Source organism: Acomys minous (assembly GCF_964271855.1).
Source record: "Acomys minous genome assembly, chromosome: 12".
In the NCBI taxonomy this organism is placed as follows: Eukaryota; Metazoa; Chordata; class Mammalia; order Rodentia; family Muridae; genus Acomys; species Acomys minous.
Genome location: NC_140493.1, coordinates 16,719,377 through 16,737,338, shown reverse-complemented (window position 1 = coordinate 16,737,338; position 17,962 = coordinate 16,719,377). Strand labels below are relative to the sequence as shown.

The 17,962-nt window shown below is 52.1% G+C and overlaps 1 protein-coding gene across 4 annotated transcripts in view; it reads right to left on the bottom strand.

Moving 5' to 3' along the window:
• The window catches only part of CELSR1 (cadherin EGF LAG seven-pass G-type receptor 1), a 142,838-nt gene that overhangs the window by 18,769 nt on the left and 106,107 nt on the right, over positions 1–17,962 (bottom strand). For 3 of the 4 annotated variants that reach the window (XM_084749755.1, XM_084749757.1, XM_084749756.1), the window contains exons 10-23: positions 16,497–16,682; positions 15,451–15,564; positions 14,717–14,891; positions 13,805–13,946; positions 13,388–13,508; positions 10,696–10,879; positions 10,282–10,383; positions 9,359–9,453; positions 8,573–8,782; positions 7,501–7,684; positions 5,640–5,783; positions 3,784–3,988; positions 2,879–3,046; positions 655–781 (exon numbers count right to left, since the gene is read on the bottom strand). In XM_084749755.1, the coding sequence (XP_084605881.1) occupies positions 655–781; positions 2,879–3,046; positions 3,784–3,988; positions 5,640–5,783; positions 7,501–7,684; positions 8,573–8,782; positions 9,359–9,453; positions 10,282–10,383; positions 10,696–10,879; positions 13,388–13,508; positions 13,805–13,946; positions 14,717–14,891; positions 15,451–15,564; positions 16,497–16,682 (2,157 nt within the window). The remainder of the gene's footprint in view (positions 1–654; positions 782–2,878; positions 3,047–3,783; positions 3,989–5,639; positions 5,784–7,500; positions 7,685–8,572; positions 8,783–9,358; positions 9,454–10,281; positions 10,384–10,695; positions 10,880–13,387; positions 13,509–13,804; positions 13,947–14,716; positions 14,892–15,450; positions 15,565–16,496; positions 16,683–17,962) is intronic. The other variant, XM_084749758.1, reaches the window with a different exon arrangement.

Below are 17,962 nucleotides of genomic sequence, written 5' to 3'. Positions count from 1 at the left end.
TTGAACTTGCAGCGATCCTGCTTCGCCTCCAAGGTGCCGGGATTATAGGCCATGTCCAGTTCTAAACTTCCCCTCTAAAAATTCACATTTATTTATGCATGTTTGCGTGTGCAAATGCCACAGTGCGTGTGTGGAGGTCAGACGACAATGTACAGAAGTTGGTTCTCTCCTTCCACACTGTGGGCCTCTCGAGGTGGGGACTCAGGCCATCAGACTTGTCAATAGGCACCATTACCTACTGAGCCATCTCACTGGCCCCTAAAGTCCCTTCAAAGTTTCCTCATAAACCTCTTCAAACGGTTGCTAGAACAGTTTTCAATGAGCACTTTTTTTTTTAGATTTCTTTATTTATTGTGTATACAATGTTCTCTACTGCATGTACACCTGCCTGTCAGAAGAGGGTACCAGAGCTCATCATAGATGGTTGTGAGCCACTATGTGGTTGCTGGAATTGAACTCAGAACCTTTGGCAGAACAGTCAGTGCTCTTAACTTCTGAGCCATCTCTCCAGCACCATCAATGAGCACATCTGATTTGCTCAAATACAAGGAAATGGGGGCTTTGGGGCGGGGTAGGTTGGGGACTAGGGCTTCCCGCTGCCACAGGGATTAGTCCCCAGGTTTGTCAGGGGGTGGGTAGTGGTAAAATGCTCACCTCACGCCTGGAAATGTCCATGAGCACTGCGCAGCTGGCCGAGTGGCTACATTGGCACGTGACGTGGGTCCGGTTCCTTGACAGTAGCTCACAGCCTTTGGCTGACCACCCTCCAGTCCCACCGATGCTGTGGAGAAGACAGAGAAGGGGGTGAGCCGGTTCCATCTACCACCGAGAAAGCCCGGAAGCTGCCTTCACCCCAGCCCCAGGGTCTCTGAGGCTGACCTGATATCACGGGTATGGTTGGAAAGGAACGACCAAGTGCAGGGAATACCCACCCATGGGTGCCGATTCCCACAACTTCTGCCGTCAGCTCCCAGCCTGAACCATTCACCTTCTTCACCACACTGAGGGAGAAGGCTTATGGCCGTTGTCATGGAGGACACAGCCCTCATGACCAGCTGGCACTGTGGAAAAGTTTTCCTTTCCCTCTCTTAGCTGGTCCAGGCTCTCATGAGCGTTTCTGAAGTTCAAAGGTTATGTGCCAGATATGGAAAACTCCAGAGAGTAGGCCCCATGGCCAGAGGCAGCAGCCAAGGCTGAGACAGCCGCTGTCTTTGCCAGCCATACCGGGAGCCTCGCTGGCCTCAGCAATAAGCATCTCTCCATTGTCCACTTTCATGTTCACATTGCATAATGATTTATAGGCGCTGCCTGAAAGCCAGGGTCCAATTAGTACCCCCGTTCCACCGACGGAAAGCCCCAAATAACAAGTTGTTACGTGGGCCCTGCCCTCTGCGGCTCTGGGAAAGTCCTGTAATCCCTCTGATCCTCAGTTTACTCATCTGTAAAATGGGGTGTGACGGTTGACACGCTTGCCAGGAGCGCTCAGTTCTGGAGATAAATGGCAGCAACACAAAGCAAGGGGTGCAGATCACTAGAGCCACTGCTAATTGCCATGATTCTTCAAACAAATAGCCAGGGACAGACAGCCGTGCCTGGCAGCCGCGGGGCCCACACACATCAGACACCAACGCTTTCCCTCACTCTCTCCTTTGTGAGCCAATGATCTATTACGCCCCGGATTCAATGGGCTTCACTTATAAACTGGCACTTGGAAAGTACAGAGACGGGAGGAGATGAATGTTCTTGCCCGAGCATGCGTCTGGGCACCCAGCACAGACTCATGTAGAAGCTCTCTCCTTTTTGATCCTGGGGAACCATGTCGTGGGGAATGTCCCTGTGGTACAAGCTTACAGATGTACAACATTAGGGCCCAGCTTTAGGCATGCAGAGAGCGCTCTGATCCTGAGTCCCAGGCTCCTGATGCTTTTCATTTTAAAGCGTGTGCCAAGCCTGGTGACAGGGCCTACCCCAGCACTGCCTCATTCCACCCTGTGGGTAAGGACAACCCAAGAAAGACCAAAGAAAGAGGAGGCAAGAAAGCACCCCTCCCTCGACTCCTGCAGCCATTGGCTTGAGCCACAGACAGGCCACAGGCCTTGGAACCCAGTGCCACGCAGGCACAAGGAAATAGCATCTTACAGCTTTTTAAAGCCAACCACCTCCCATGCTTGACCGCAGGTGCACACATCATGAATCTGGACATTCTTGGAGTATCTCTGATGGCTCTAGAAACAGGCCAAATAAACCCTGCTGCAGAGGGACAGTCTGGGACTAACACTGCCACATCTCTGCACGGGCTCATCTCTGAGTCCCACATACCCTGCAAGTGGCCTTGCCTGACAGAGAAAGGGGGGGCTCATGTTGATCACCATATTGCAGGTGTTCTGTAGGTGAACGCCTACATCTCTGTCACGGCCTTCTTGGGGGAACCTTGTGTGTGCATGCCTGTTTTTGTATGAGTGCGCCTGTGTACTTGCTCTACCCACATGTGTATGCATGTATGTCTCTATGTATCTCAGCATATAAATCATGCCCATACGATGTGTGCATGGTTTTTTTTTTTTTTGAGATGTGTGTGTAGCTCTATATATTTTCCAGGAGGATATGAATTTCTCGGTGTGCACATGGCTTTATGCATGTGTGCATATGCGCGCATGCATGAGTGTTCATGGTGTGGGCGTACACTGACACTCCTAGAGGCAAAAGGGGAGAAGCTTTTTGTCTTGTTAAGCCTGAAAGAGGAGCAAGAGGCCAGGAAACACAGCCTTCATCCCGTCGACTGAGCTATCTGACCTTAGCAAAGCCCTCCCACGCAAACACAGGGCTCCCACAGCAGAGCTTGCTTGTAGGCTCTTGGGGGGGGGGGTGTCCCACTTACTCAAGGGAGTGGTTCCAGAATACACAGACGGGCTTGCTTCGCTCCTCAGTTTCCAACAGGGCAAACTCCATTAGGACAGGCCTCGGCAGAGAGCCGGGGAGCGGGGTCCCCTCACTGTACACCATAGCACTCACCACTGGGGTGTTGATGACGGGTCGGTTGGGCAATCTGCAGCACAGAGGAAAGTTCACAGGAATAAACACAGTCAACTCACATTCGTGAGTACCTGAGTCCAGACACTATGGGGACACGGTCATGTGAACAACCAAGGCACAGCCCCGGTCTTGGGAAGGCTGGCGTTCTCAGACTGCAGGGAGACTTGTCCCCCCTCCAGGGGAAGGGGGCTTTAGGAACTAAGGAGCAAGTGTGTCTCTGCAAGATGTCAGAGGCCATCACATGGTGGGAGCAGTAACATGACCATATAGGGAATGTGGCTAAGTGACCAGAGCCTGGAACCCAGTCACCCATCTCAACAAGCAAGGACTTGGGAACAAGGAAGCACCCAGTACAGTAGCCGCAGTAGCATGGCCTAGGCACAGCCATCTGTTCTGGGGCAGTATGTAGTGTCCAGAACACTGGCTGGGTGGCCCTTGGCACTAGGCCAGCAGAGCACAGTTGTCCCTACAGCTACTACCCATGACAGCCTCTGGGCATGGTGTGGAGTTCAGAATGGTGCCCCCAAGACACAAGGTGGTACAAAGAAAGGGGGCCAAGGCAAAGGGCATGACCATCCCAGGACACAGCACCATGACAGACATAGCACCTCTCCTGGTCTCCTGCAGGCCAGGGTCATGGTATAACGTCATTGTGGGTGACTGTGGGTGATGAAGACTTTGGCTTGCGGAGACCTCCTGGTGCTGGGGGAATGGGTTCCTCCCCTCAAGGTCCCCACACCCAGGTCTCACCGGAGGCTGCGGTGATCAGGGTCATAGTGTTCAGGCAGCAGCTGACCAAGGGTCCGGTAAATGATGACCAGGGCAACGGCAAACTGGCCGGGTTCGTTGGGGTGTCGCCTCTGTCTGCTGAATGAGGGTTCCCTCTCAGGCCTAGGCTCTGGTTGTGTTGTCAGTGGGGCAGCCCTCCGGTTGGCCAGCCTCACTGTGGGGCCTTCTGCAACGTAAGAGCAGCGTGTGAGGACCCAGGGCAGGTGCCTGTGCCACCGGACTGTTTCTACACCCTTCAAATTGGCAGATGGGAACCAACATGGAGTCTCCTCAGAGGCCACGCGTACATGGAGTCTCCTCAGAGGCCACGCGTTTTACCAAATCTACCTCTGGGTACGTCTTAGAAGAACTTGCTACAGATCTGAAGACATGCCCACAGACTGTTCAAATTCACCGACAGAAAGTAGCACAGCGGACACTGGGGTTGGAGTTGTTAGTGACCAGTGGCTAGTTTCATATTAACAAGAGGAAGGGCTGAGGAAAGTGAGGGACACGGAGGATGTAGCCTCAGGAAGGAGTGCTTAAGATGGCATGTGGCAGGTTTAAGATGGCATGTGGCAGGTGGCTCTATGGATTCCCTCAGAGCAGTGCTGGGAGCTGCAAGAGGACACAGGGGCTCCCTGTACACATGTGAGAGGCCATGCTATACCACACACGTAAGTACATATTTGGGGTACCAAGCCATCAGTGTCCTGCCACTCACGGAGGCAGCCATGATGCGGGTGACTCTGGTGTGGGCCTGACTGTCCCAGCTCCTGGGCTCGGTGTGGGAGAGGACGGGAAGAGAGATGTCATGTTCCCTGGATCGGGATGTGGTAGGGATGAACCTAACTACCGGCCTATCAGACAGCATGCTGCTGACACGCGGGGACTGTGGTACTGTGCTGGCCAAGCCTAGGGTTTCAGCAGCTTTGGGGATTTGGGGATTGGACAGTAGGGGAATCCTCCCACGGGAGTGTTCCTTGGCAAACTGGGTTTCCCTGAGCCATGTGTCAGTAGGAGATGGGGATAATGTCCCAGAGGCAGAGTCCTCTTCTAGGTAACAATGCTAAGGGAGAGACACATGTACATAGTGTACCTGTGTGCAATGCAGGCAATATACATATGTGCGTGCACAGAATATTCACGTGCATACATGCACACACATGGAATATATGTATGCACAGGATATAAACACACATGCATATAGAATACACACATATATAATATATAACACATCTGGAATATAAACATATATGTACATATATATTTATACTAATATGTATATTATACATACACTAAACACACACACATGCACATGGATATATATGCACATATACCTATATACTTAAAACACATATATGCATATAACATAAACACAATACAAGCATTCTGAATATATACATATATGAGCATTAATGTATGTGTATATATACATACTGAATATATACATATATGCTCATTAACATGCATACACACATATATACATACTGAATGTATATACAGTATATACATGCATACACACAGAATACCACACATGTGTACATTGAATATATGCACACTTGCCTGCAAGTGACAATCCTAGCTAATGCGCTTAAGCTCACCCACCACACAATCACTTCCGGGGTCAGCTGAACAAACATGTGGAAGCTGTCACTGGACAGTTTGGAAGGGGGAGCCCAGACCACATTTGGTCCTGCATCCATGAGAGCCTCTCACAGTATTTAACGGATACTTGAACATCACTCGAACTTCCTTGCTCCATTGCTTGCTCAGGGCACATCCTCCTGAAAGGATGGGGACACCCAAGGCAACAAGAGGCGTCTAGGTGGCTTCACCTTTTTTCTCTGGTGGTTTGAAGGTATCAGCTGGGAAGGACACGGAGGACTCCAACTCCCTTGGGAACTCTTCCTGAATGTCCTCAAACCTTGGCACCTGGGCACCGGTGAAGTTAAGCTTGTCGAAGATGTCAACTGCAAGAACTGGGGACAATCCCTTTACTCACTCCCAAGTGTTAGAGCCTTCTCTAACCCACAGTTTTGAAATGATAACTGTTGTTTCAACAGCAACCGTGGTCTCTAGGAGGGAACCCACTAAAAGTCACAAACAGCAGGACACTTGAGGGGACATAGGCAGAGTGTGGCAATCTGGCTCTTTACGGTGGCACCTGGCACTGCCTTGCATGGCTCTGGGTGGGATGGAATATGAAGGGCAAGGCCAGTCACAACAAGACTTCGAGAGGTACTGTGCTGACCCTGTTCCACGGGCCATGTCACCCCCTGGAGCCTTTCCAGGTGCTGGTGACAGACAGATGCAGAGTTGGCGGAACAGCCACCGTTGACCCTGAACAAGTTCGACAGCATGGGCTTAAGTTGTCTGTTTGCTCTCTGCCTTGTAGAAATATCTATAGGCCCCCGATGGAACACACAGTCAGGTATCCCTCAGTAAGTGCTGGCCACCACCATTATGACAAAGAGGCAGAGTCACAGCTATATGTGCCAGGGGCCTCCTCATACCCCCCTGCCCTGTGTCAGACTCCCTGCTAGCAGCTGGACATAGTGGTGCCTCGGGAGGCAAAGGTAGGCAGATTTCTGTGTTTAAGGCTAGCCTGGTCTACATACTGAGTTCCAACACAGCCTGAGCTGTCCCAAAAGATCCTGTCCCAAAAGAACAAAACAACAACAAAAAAAGCCCTTAAAAAAGACTCCCTCTGCCAGGCAGTGGTGGCGCACGCCTTTAATCCCAGCGGTCGGGGAGGTAGAGATTCCTGTGAGTTCAAGGCCAGCCTGGTCTACAAAGTGAGTCCAGGACAGCCAATGATACACAGAGAAACCCTGTCTCGAAAAACCAAAAGGGGGAAAAAAAAAGAAAAGAAAAGAAAGAAAGAAAGAAAGAAAGAAAGAAAAGAAAAAAGGAAAAAGAAAAAAGACTCCCTTCTAGGTCAGTGTCCCTCAAGCCACCTGCAGGAGTGAGGGGACAGGAAGAAAAGCCTGTGGTGAGAGTAGGGGGATCTCTGAGGTGAACATCAGTAATGCTGCTGGCTCCACACACAGCTGGAGAAATGCTGTGTGTGGAGGGGAGGGTCCCAGGGACCTGGGGCCCTCTTGCCAGCTTTGTCTGGACAGGTTGGGGACTGATTTTTACCAACCTGGGGCTTTCTCTGCCCACCAGAATCAGGATTACTAAACTCCCAAGCCAGCACGGTGTGTACTAGTGTCTGAGGTAACATGGGCCATGAGGTGCTGATAGCACTGACTGCTCCAGGGTAGAAAAGCCTGTACCTCCATGCCCACACGTCCCTCCTGTGCGCTTTCATCTGCAGCGAATGTGGAAGGAGACATGTTGTTCCCAGGCAGGATACACGGTGGGGAAATCCCAAACCTGGGTGACTGAAAGGCCAGCTGGACTCTAAAGATGCCAGGGTGACACCTCCACAGGAACGACATCACCGACTGTGACATTCAGCAGTTGTGGATGTCTTTTGAATTGGGCAACTTCTCCCAATGTATAGATAAGAAGGCAGAGGTTTGAGCGACTCGCTTGCTTTTCCACAGGAGTACCTGGGCTGAGGCTGTGTCCCTGCCCACTTCACTGCTAGGGTTCCACATCTGGACAGCGTGCTCGAAGTCCCTGGGTTCTGCCTTTAGGTGCTCTGCCCACCCCCTCCCCCTCCACCACTCCCAACAGGTCAGTCCGTACTCATGTTGGCGGTGACGATGATGAAGGGCCTCAGATAGGTCCTCTTCACATTTCGCGCCACGTTGCTGAAGTAGGCCTCGAAGTGCCTCAGCAGCTGCGCAGCACCACCTTCACTTCGCTGGATCTGTTCCCACGCTGCCTGGGTAGCTGGGGCCAGGAGGGCGCTGCCTGTGTGGACGACATCCTGGACGGACAGACAGACAGACAGACAGATAGACAGACAGATGGTATTCAGTCTTCTGTCCTTAGATGCCTGGTCCTGAGACGGAGCAGACCTTCTTCTGGGCAGCCATGAAGTGATCAGGGCTGAGCTGGGCCAGGAGAGCAGGGCTACAAAAGTTAATATCAGAGGCCAGAGGACCTGCCAGGACTGTGTCCAACCGAGGGCCATGCCAGGGAGGGAGAGGAGAGTTGAGGGGACACAAGTCAACATCAGAAGCTAGAGACTCTGCCAGGAAGATGTCCTGCTGGGTGTCTCACAGATACCTCCAGACACTAAGGAGGAAGACAGACAGGGATGCTCCTTCAGTTTAGACCCTGGGCCCCACGGGTAAGCCAGGGAAGGGAACCATAGTGTAGTAGGCTGAGCGCGGAAGTGTGGTGACGCCGGTACTGTGGACGTAACTCCGGGGTGATGCTCCTCACCCACGTACATAAAGCACCCCAGGATGTATGTTAGAATGTTCAGCATGGCACGGGGTGTGGGGCTTAAGTGACCTGGGGCGGAGGGCCTTTGCAGGAGGCATCAGCGGCAGGCTGAAGAACCTATCACCATGCTCTGCCATTCCCATGCTTTGGGCAAGCCAAATATTAGCTCCACGTGCCTCAGTTTCCTTACCTGTCATGAGGTAGGAAATCACGCACACCACTTAGAACCCTGGGCCTACTAAGAAGTCCCTAACTGTTAGCATTGCTGCTGACACAGAGGCCGTGCAGCCTGTGAATGCCTCGCCCCTAAAATGAAGAGAGACACCTTGACAGGACCCCGTATCACACCTCACCAGCTGAGCCCAGCTCCTGACCCCACAGTTCCTGTCGCACCAGGTTCAGGCAGGGGTCACCCTCCTCTTACCTCATGGAAATTAGCCTCCCGAGTGGCTGCCAAGTCAAAGCCGTGCTGGTGGCTCTCATGCTGCAGGATGCGGGCCAATAGCTGGTAGGCGGTGCGCACGTCATTGCCGAAGAGCGTACCGTTGTGCCGGGTGGCGTTCCTCAGTGCCTTTGCCAGTCGCAGGGACCTGTCCCCGTCCATTCTTGTCTCATTGCGGCTCAGCCTCTCATTCTGGAACAAAAAGGAAATGGCAACGTTTGCAAATGGACTTCATTTGCTTTGGCCCTCGACGCCGCTCAGAAATCCTCTACTTTTTAGTTGTTTTTCCAGACAGGATTACTCTGGGTAGCCTTGGCTGTCCTGGACTTGATTTGTAGACCAGGCTGGCCTTGAATTTACAGAGATCTGCCTGCCTCTGCCTCCCCAAGTGCTGGGATTAAAGGTGGGGGCCACCACGCCCAGCTTACTTTTCAGTGTGTCTTGATAGTACTTCAAAGATCCTCAAACTCAGAAATGATCCTGAGTTGACACTGGTAGCAAGAAAAGTCTCCTGGGCAAGAGTGTGTCATGTGGAAGCAAATTCTGACTTTGGTGACAGTGAGGACTCTGTGTCTTTAGAACCAGCCTTACTCACCTGAGTCAGGGAAGTGGGCCCGGCCCTTGGGTCCTGAAGCCCCAATGTTGCCCCCTTCCCCTCCCCACCTGCCTCCAGATTCATGGCTTCTTAGGAGCCATGCCTGACCCAGATGCAATGCCCACATCACATACCCTAGAGAGGCACCCCCACCCCCACCCCGGGCTACCTACCATGGCCTTGAGATCCACAAAGGAGCCTGAGGTGCAGTTGAAGAGCTCTGGGGGAAGCCAGCCCTTCTCCCCGCTGCAGTGTCGGACCGCGTTACCTTGGGAACAGAAACATGCTCAGACTGTGGGTCAGCACCTAGTGATGCCCCAGCAAGATGTACTCGGCCAGCCCTTGCACTGAGCACGGATGAGGATCCAGGTTGGGGGCTATGGCCGTCAAGTTCACGGCCACAGGACAGGACAAACACATGCTTTCACCCTCCATGATGAAACTGCCTTTAAGCTGCTCTGACAATTAAAGCCAGGCCCTCTAGGTTCCCAGCACTATAAGCAACTATGTGAGACAAGAAGCCAGTGCTGAATATCCCCACACAAGGTTTACAAGAGACAGCACAGACACCATTACTAGCCATTTTACAGAAAACCAATGCCATAAACAATAAGGGGACTTGTCAAGGCCCTGGCAGGGAGTGGCAAAGCCCCCGTAGCCATGTGGAAAGAGGTGAGTCATGGGCCATTTGCATGCGTTATGCTCCACCTCTTGCTATTGAGGGAAAAGCACATTGCCTAATGACATATTTTAAAGTTAAATTTAATGTGCACGAGTGTTTTGTCCGCATGTACATCTGTGTATCACAGCCACATGTATGTCCGGTGCCCAGAGAGGCCAAAAGAGGGCTTCAGATCCCCCAGAACTGGAATTACAGGTGGTTGGGAGCCCCCCACATGGGTTGTGGAAATGGACCCCAGGGCCTCTAGAAGAGAAGCCAGTGCTCTTAACGGTAGAGCTCTCTCTCTCTCTCTGGCCCATAACATTCTTTTAACATGGACATTCAAAAGCTCTGATGCCCAAGCCACCTGACCAGAAAGAAGCCTGTCTTCTGTCTGTCTTCCTAGCCCAAGGGCAACCCAAGCACAGGACTTACCCACTGATCCTTTGGGGCATGGCACCGCTGCTGGCTGCCCAAATTTCGTCTGTGGCCACCAGATGCCAGCCTCAAATGCTCTGGGACACCCATTGTAGATCACTGAGGACAGAGGAAGAAGTCCTTCAGCCTAGCTCAGCTGTATACGTGAACGCACCAGCCTTACATTCCACCCACAAGAGGCTCTCAACAAGAGCGACACCCAGCACCTTCCAGTCACCACACACATGAGAATAGGTCCTAGCCTAGGCCCTCATGAAGACCTGTAAGGCCAAGGGAACTCAGAATAAAGGGTACCAGGAATTCCCAAGGCCCAGGGCTATGCAGAAACCCATATGCACATGCTAATGGACACATATAATAAACCATGCCGGTCTGTTCCGCAGTGTGACCAGGAAGGGCTCAAGGGACAACCTTCACAGCCGAGTGAGGTGACCTCAGCAAAAGGGTTATCGCAGCGGTTGCATTGACGGCCGATGACACCAGGCTTGCAGGCACACTGGCCAGTGTCCATGTTGCAGGCACGGCTGTGGGAGCCATGGGGGAAGCAGTCACAAGGCAGGCAGGCATCCTGGGCTGGGGGCTTGTAGTAATTCTCCTGTAAAAGTCACAGGTGGGCGAGTGAGAGGGCTCAGTGGGTAAAAGTGCTTGCCACGCAAGCCTGGCCAACTGAGTTAGATCGCCAGAACCTATAGAAAGCTGGAGGGAGAGAATTGTCCTTACAGAGCTGTCCTCTGACCTGCCCATGTGCATCATGGCCCACGCATCTACATGTACACTAAAGAAATACATGCAATAAAACTCTTGCCTTAGCCAGGTGTGGTAGCACATGCCTTTGATCCTAGGACTCGTGAGGCAGAGGCAGGTGGATGGCTGTGATTTTGAGGCCAGCCTGGTCTACAAAGGGAGTCTAGGACAGCCAGGGCTACACAGAGAAACCCTGTCTCAAAAAAATAAAACCAACCAACCAAACAACTAAACAAAAAACAAACCAAAAACCTCTTGCCTCGTACTTCTTGTAAGCACTAGGATGGGGCTCGGGGCTTCATGTATACTTGATAGGTCCATTCAGAACTATTCCAAAGCATTTACAAATTCATTTCCAGACAGGGACTCCCTTCACAGCCCAGGCTGGCTTGGAACTCATGGTCCTCCTGGAATTACATGTGCCTAGTACCACACCTAACTAAACACTTTTTCTAACTTACAAATGTTCTTCTCTCTCTCTCTCTCTCTGTCTCTCTCTCTGTCTCTCTCTCTGTCTCTCTCTCTGTCTCTCTCTCTGTCTCTCTCTCTTTCTCTGTCTCTCTCTCTTTCTCTGTCTCTCTCTCTTTCTCTGTCTCTCTCTCTCTGTCACTCCCTCTCTCTCTGTCTCTCTCTCTGTCTCTCTCTCTGTCTCTCTCTCTCTCTCTCTCTCTCTCTCTCTCTCTCGTGTGTGTGTGTGTGTGTGTGTGTGTGTGTGTGTGTGTGTGTGTGTGTGTGTGTGTAGGCAGGGATAGAGGACCACTCTAAGGATGCCTGCTGCCTTGTGACATCGGGAGACTGAAGGCAGACCACTGTACAAGTGCCTCTACAAGCTGAGCCATCTTGCCTACCCACTTTAAAGTTTTGATGAGAAAAAGATGTAGGCATCCCCCCCCCCCCCAGTTGCTACTTACATACCTTACACTTCCTCTTGCCACCCATGGTGCTATGTGCCGTCCCATCTAAGCATGCATGGCCAGGCCTGAGCCACCCAGTGTATTTTGACACTTAGAGTATTTGAAGGCACAAGGCCTGTTTCATTGTTGGAATCACTACGGAGCACTCAGGGCAAGACTGACACTGGAGAAGCATCACAGAGAGCCAGCCCATGGTGACAATGTCCTTCCCTGGGTTACCACCCTGTATCCTTGACATCATGTCCCTTACTGAGGGACCACTGCTACCCTCAAGCCCAATGAGAATCTTTCAGCGGCAACTCTAAGGGCTCCTGTGATTGAGGCGGGTGGGGCTTCTCACAACTGCAGCTAAGCACATGGGAGCATATTCAGAGGCTGTGAGACCAGGTGTCCCATGATGTACACGTACGCACACATGCATGCATGTACACACGCCCACGCGCGCGCACACACACACACACACACACACACACACACACACACACACACGTGTCTGGGTGCCAAGACAGGATATGGCTTGTGTATATGTGTGGGTGGGGGGTGCTGGGGATGAAATCCAGGGCCTGTGCAATGCTGAGTGTGTGATCTCTACTTCCGAGCCATATCCATCCACCCCCTGCCCTCAAGATTTAGAAACTCTATCGTCACTGCGTGCCAGCTTGGTAAAAGGCCAGGATGGTAGTTGACTAGGAAAATCAAGGCTGATGTGACAACCTGCCCAGAAACAGCTGGATCTGTTGTCACTCACTGGATGTGGGGCTGAAGAAAGATGACAGTGGCTTTGAGATCCCTGTCTAAGCCAGTTTAGATTTAAGAAGCCCTGGGGTGTTCATAGGGCTTTGTTTATTTTGGGTTTCAAGACAGGGTTTCTCTGTGTAGCCTTGGTTATCCTAGAACTCTCTGTGTAGAGCAGACTAGCCTCAAACTCAGAGACCCACCTGCCCCTGCCTCCTAAGTGCTAGGATTAAAGGCATGCACCACCACCACCTGGTATAGCCCAAAATTTATATGCACGCATGTGTGGGTGTATGTATAATGTGTGTGACTGTGTACAGGTAGGAATGCACAGCCGGGCGTGGTGGCGCAAGCCTTTAATCCCAGCACTCGGGAGGCAGAGGCAGGCAGATCGCTGTGAGTTCAAGGCCAGCCTGGTTTACAAAGCGAGTCCAGGACATCCAAGGCTACATAGAGAAACTGTCTCGAAAAAAAAAAAAAAACAAACAAACCAAAAAACAAAAAACAAAAAAAAAACAGGTAGGAATGCACATAGATGTATGCGCTTATATAGGGGTACATGTGAATACAGGTGAATGTGTGTGTATGACATACATACAGATATGTCTGTCCATGTGTGCAGACTCATGTTTGTATGTAGGACTGTGAATGCTTGGCCAGCCTGCTGGGCTCAAGCCTGAGGTAACTGGGGACAGGCGGTGGAACCTCACCTTGCACTGGCATTGGCCATTGGTCTTGTTGCAGTCTGGATCAAAGCCTTGACTGACGGCACAGTGACAGGGGCCACACACCGGGTTCCCCCACCAGCCTTTGGGGCATGGAAGGTCGACTCTGATGGGAAAATAAGATGACTAATGAAGTTTTATGCCCCTTATCCCTACCTTCAGGTGCCATATACCCAAGCCAGGCTCTACCTACAAAAATGCTGTTAAAAATAATGCTTTTCTCCATGTTTTCATCTATCTTGAAGACACACACGAGAGGTCCAATGAGGGCCTCAGGGTAGTAAGGCACAGGCAGAAGGGGGAGGGTGGGATGGCATCTGTTTGTGACTCTCTGGAGGGGACAAGACAGGAAGATGGGACAGAGGCCAGAGGGCCACTAGGCAGTGCCACAGGGTCCCTTACTTGTTCTCGCAGTACTGCCCGTAGTGGCCGGGCCCGCATTCACACGAGTAGCCTCGAGGGGTGTTGGGGGAGCGTACACAGGCTGCCACATGTTTGCAGGGGTTCAGGAGACACGCGTCCACACACTTTTTTCCAAAGTACCCTGGGAGGACAGAGCCAGCATTACTTTTCCTGCATCTCACACTTCCTGTAGCCATCAGGTCCTGCCACCCAGCAAAGGGAATAGCAACCTCGCCTCCGGGTCGCAGGAGATGGACTAGGAAAACATGGAGGACAGCCTGCCCAGGCTGGGGGAGGGTTGGCTATAGGGGTGTGGTCCTGGCCATCCCGGACACATGGGAAATGGGAGCTATCACTGAATAACCTCAGTGCTCACCACCTCCCCCACCCCCTGCCCCCCCCACGCGGCCACCCGCCCCCCCCCCCCGCCACTTGCCACCCACCACTCATTCAAAGGTGACCAGTGAACGTGTGGTTTTTAGAAACACGTCACTTTAAACTACTGACTACTCTCGTTGCATTTTGAGATTAAAGTCCTGAATGTTTCCTAGGCTGGGAAAGAAAAACCAAGAGAGCCTGTTTCCAGTAGAAAGGCCCTATGCTTTTTTTAAGGGGGCATAGGGGCTGAAAGAAGATCTCCCTTGGCAGCCCAGGCTAGCCCAGAACTCACTAGGCAGCCCAGGCTAGCCTCAAACACTTGTAGCAATTTTCCTGCCATGGCCTCCCAAGTGCTAAGATGATAGGAGTGAATCACCATGCATGGCTGAGAGGTCACTTCTTATAAAACAGCCCAGGGCTCCTGTAACCTCATTGATTTGACCAGGGCAGCTGATACCCAAAATCAGTTTCCCCAGATGTACTGGAAATCGCCAGGGCCTCCTTTAGTATGGCGTCCCGAAATGAGGGCCCCACCTCTGTCACAGATGCAGGAGTAGCTATCCCAGGTGTCACGGCAGTGGCTGTGCGGAGGGCAGGGGCTTGAGGCACACGGGTCCTCCACGTCACAGCCGTCCTTGACCCTGACCTTGAGGGCGTCATTCATGTTCAGGGTGGCAATGTTGGTAGCTGTCTCCCCCATCCTCACGCCCTGCATTTTAAAAAGTGAGGCCAGACGGACTCAGTCTCAAGAGTGGCAGAACCGGAGGAACCCCAGACGGTACAGGGACGTTAACAGAGCCCCCAAAATGTCTCCCAATGCGATCGGCTCTTCTTACCCTCGTAGCTTGGAGGCCAGAGACATGGGCAATGTTGGGTCACACAGTGTGGCTAGCAGCAAAGGAATGTGTGGTTTGTGTCCACCGCAGGGGGGCTTTCAGTGGGATGGTGCATTAGCTTCTCCTTTGGCGGTTGTGTGACACATGTGTGAGTGTGAAACTGGACCATGGTAGGCATGGTAGAAGCAGGAGGCTGAAGGCTGGGGATGTGGGGGTGAGGGTGGGGGCTGGGTGGTGGGAGTGGGTGTTGGATCCCTGACATAAGGGGAGCTGTGGGTGAAGGTGGGAGTGAGCATGAAACATGAGTTAAAAGTTTGGGGGTGCCTACCAGATGCTGCGTTACTTTGTTAAAGACTAAGCGGAGAGCCACACCAAATGCAGTGACCGAGGCCTGGGCCAGCCAGCCAAGACGCAGTACCATGCCTGCCATACCTGCATACAGCCTCGGAAGCCGTGGCGCACAGACACCTTGTCCTCAGACACACCTCCGATGACGATAGTCCGCATCTTCAACCCGGGAAGCTGGTTCCCAATCTGCACCATGCTCTGCACGGAGAGAACAGGGCGGGGTCTCTCGGCATACCTTCCCAATGGGAGGAATGTGCTAAAGACTAAAGGCAGAGGGATGTGGACCATCAGCCGAGGGAAGGCTGACCACACTTGGCTGTGAGGAGGAACGCCGGTTGACTGGATGTGGCACATTAGGCATGGGATCTAGGCAGTCAGTGGGGAAGACATGTGCATGTCCCATAATGGGCATAGAACCAAAGAGCCATGCTAAGAGAGCGAGCTGGGTAAATGGGAGACGTGCAGGGAGTGGGGACCACGCATTTCCATGATGGGAATCTGGGTCCCAGCTGGCTCCCGGCCCCAGCGAGGGGCATCTAAACTCATCAGCTATGCCCCCTCAGAAAAGCAAGGGAAGCTTGTGAGTCCCTATGTATCACTTCATAATTCCCTCGGTATATGGGCATCTTCTGACATGTGCCACACTCTCTGCCTGGGAACTACAGCCACCGGTCTGCTCCAGTGAGCACTCTGAGTATGCTATCTGCAGACAGCTGTCACCTGGGACAGATGTCTGTGTGTGTGTGTGTATCTTCCAACCCCTCTGGATCTTGGGTCTTGTCCAGTTTTATTCTCTATTCCTCTTTCCCAGAAAGGTGCACCGGTACCTGTGCCCGGACAGAGGCATGGGGCTGAACAATGAGATGCTACTCAAAGCAACTCACCAAGAGGAAAAGCCTTTCAACGGTACCCACAGCACCATGATGGGAGACCCAGGTAGGCATAGCCCAGCGCCAGACTACAGAAGTGCCCTCCTTATACATGGAATGGGAGATCCTGACCCAGGGACGCCAACCAGTACCTCTCCAAACACACAAGGTCCCTGGCAGTCCTGGCATACCAAGCGACACTGTGTCTTCCTATGGGCTGATGATGGGACTATTCCAAGGAGGGTACAGGTGCTTACTCACCTGGTCCATCCCATAGTCCAAGGTCATGACAGCCAGGTATTTGATGTCCTTGCCTTCCTTGGCGCTCCTCAGTTCTATTAGCAGGTGATGCCACTCTCCATCGGTTATACGGGACTTGGACAGCTGCATGGATGCCACATCGGAGGGGCCGTGGGACACCTCAAATTGGATGTAGCTGTTGACGATCTGTAGGGGCGAGAGAGCCACACCAACTGACTGGTGCAGTTACAGTAACACAGGAAAGCATTCTGCAGTTAATAAGGCAGCCATGCAAGCAGACTTGACACATGGCACCAGTGTGAAAAATGGGCTTAAACATTAGGAGCCAGGCATGGTGGTGCACACCTGTAATTCCCAGAGCTTTCAGGGAACAACAGCAGGAATGATCCTGAATTTGGGGCCAGCTTATTCTAAATAGCAAGTTTCGGGCCAGGCTGGGCCACTGTGAGACTATCTCAAAAGAGAAAGGAAAAGGGAAAGAAAGACACAGATTTGGCTGGAGTCCTATAGCTCAGTGGCTTGTCTGGCAGTGTTAGGCCCTGGCTTTGCTCCCTAGCAAAACACACACACACACACACACACACACACACACACACACACACACACACAAGCACGCACACACAAATGCCCACATGCATGCACGCACGCATGCACATGATGGGGGGCACAGCAAGTATTAGGTATAATTTCAGTTTGTTGAGAACTAATCTGATTTAAAGAGATGCATGACAGTCCAAAGTACTGTAGCTAGCCTCTAACAATATCTTAAAGTAATGCGGTTAAGGCCAGGCACGGTGTACACGCTTTTAATCCCAGCACCTGGCAGGCAGGTAGATCTTCATAAGTTGGTGGGCAGCCTGGTCTACGCAGTGAGTTCCAGGCTAGCCAAGACAAAATAGAAACAAAGAAAAGAAAGAAAGGAAGAAAAGAAATTAATGGAGCTGGGGGTTGACAAGACAGTTCGGGAATCAAAGAGCTTACTGCCAAGCCTAATGACATGAGAAGATCCCCCGGGACCCACAAGATGGGAAGGAAGAACAAAGAGAGGACTCCCACAAGTTGTCCTCTTGGTCCCGCATGCACACTCTGGCACATATGTACACATATATAATTAAATGGATAAAAACATAAATGTAAAAATTTAAGTTAATACAGCTGGGACAATGCCCAGGATTGTTTGTTTGTTTGTGTTTGTTTGTTTGTACTGAGTGAGTTGGAGCCTCCTCCTCCTCTGAGTTGGGACATCAGAGTCCCTGAGTGACACAGCAGAGTTGTAGCACCGAGGCCAGGGAGAAGGAGCTTGCAGCTCTGCTTGGGGCTGCCTCCCTCACGGCTGGTTCTGAAGACTCAGCTGCAGCAAGAGCTGGAGAGGGTGGTACAGGCCCACGGAACTAAGACCAGAATTCTGAGCCCAACAAAGGCGGGCAGGCTGGCACCTTCAGGGCTTTGTGATGGGATGCCGAAGG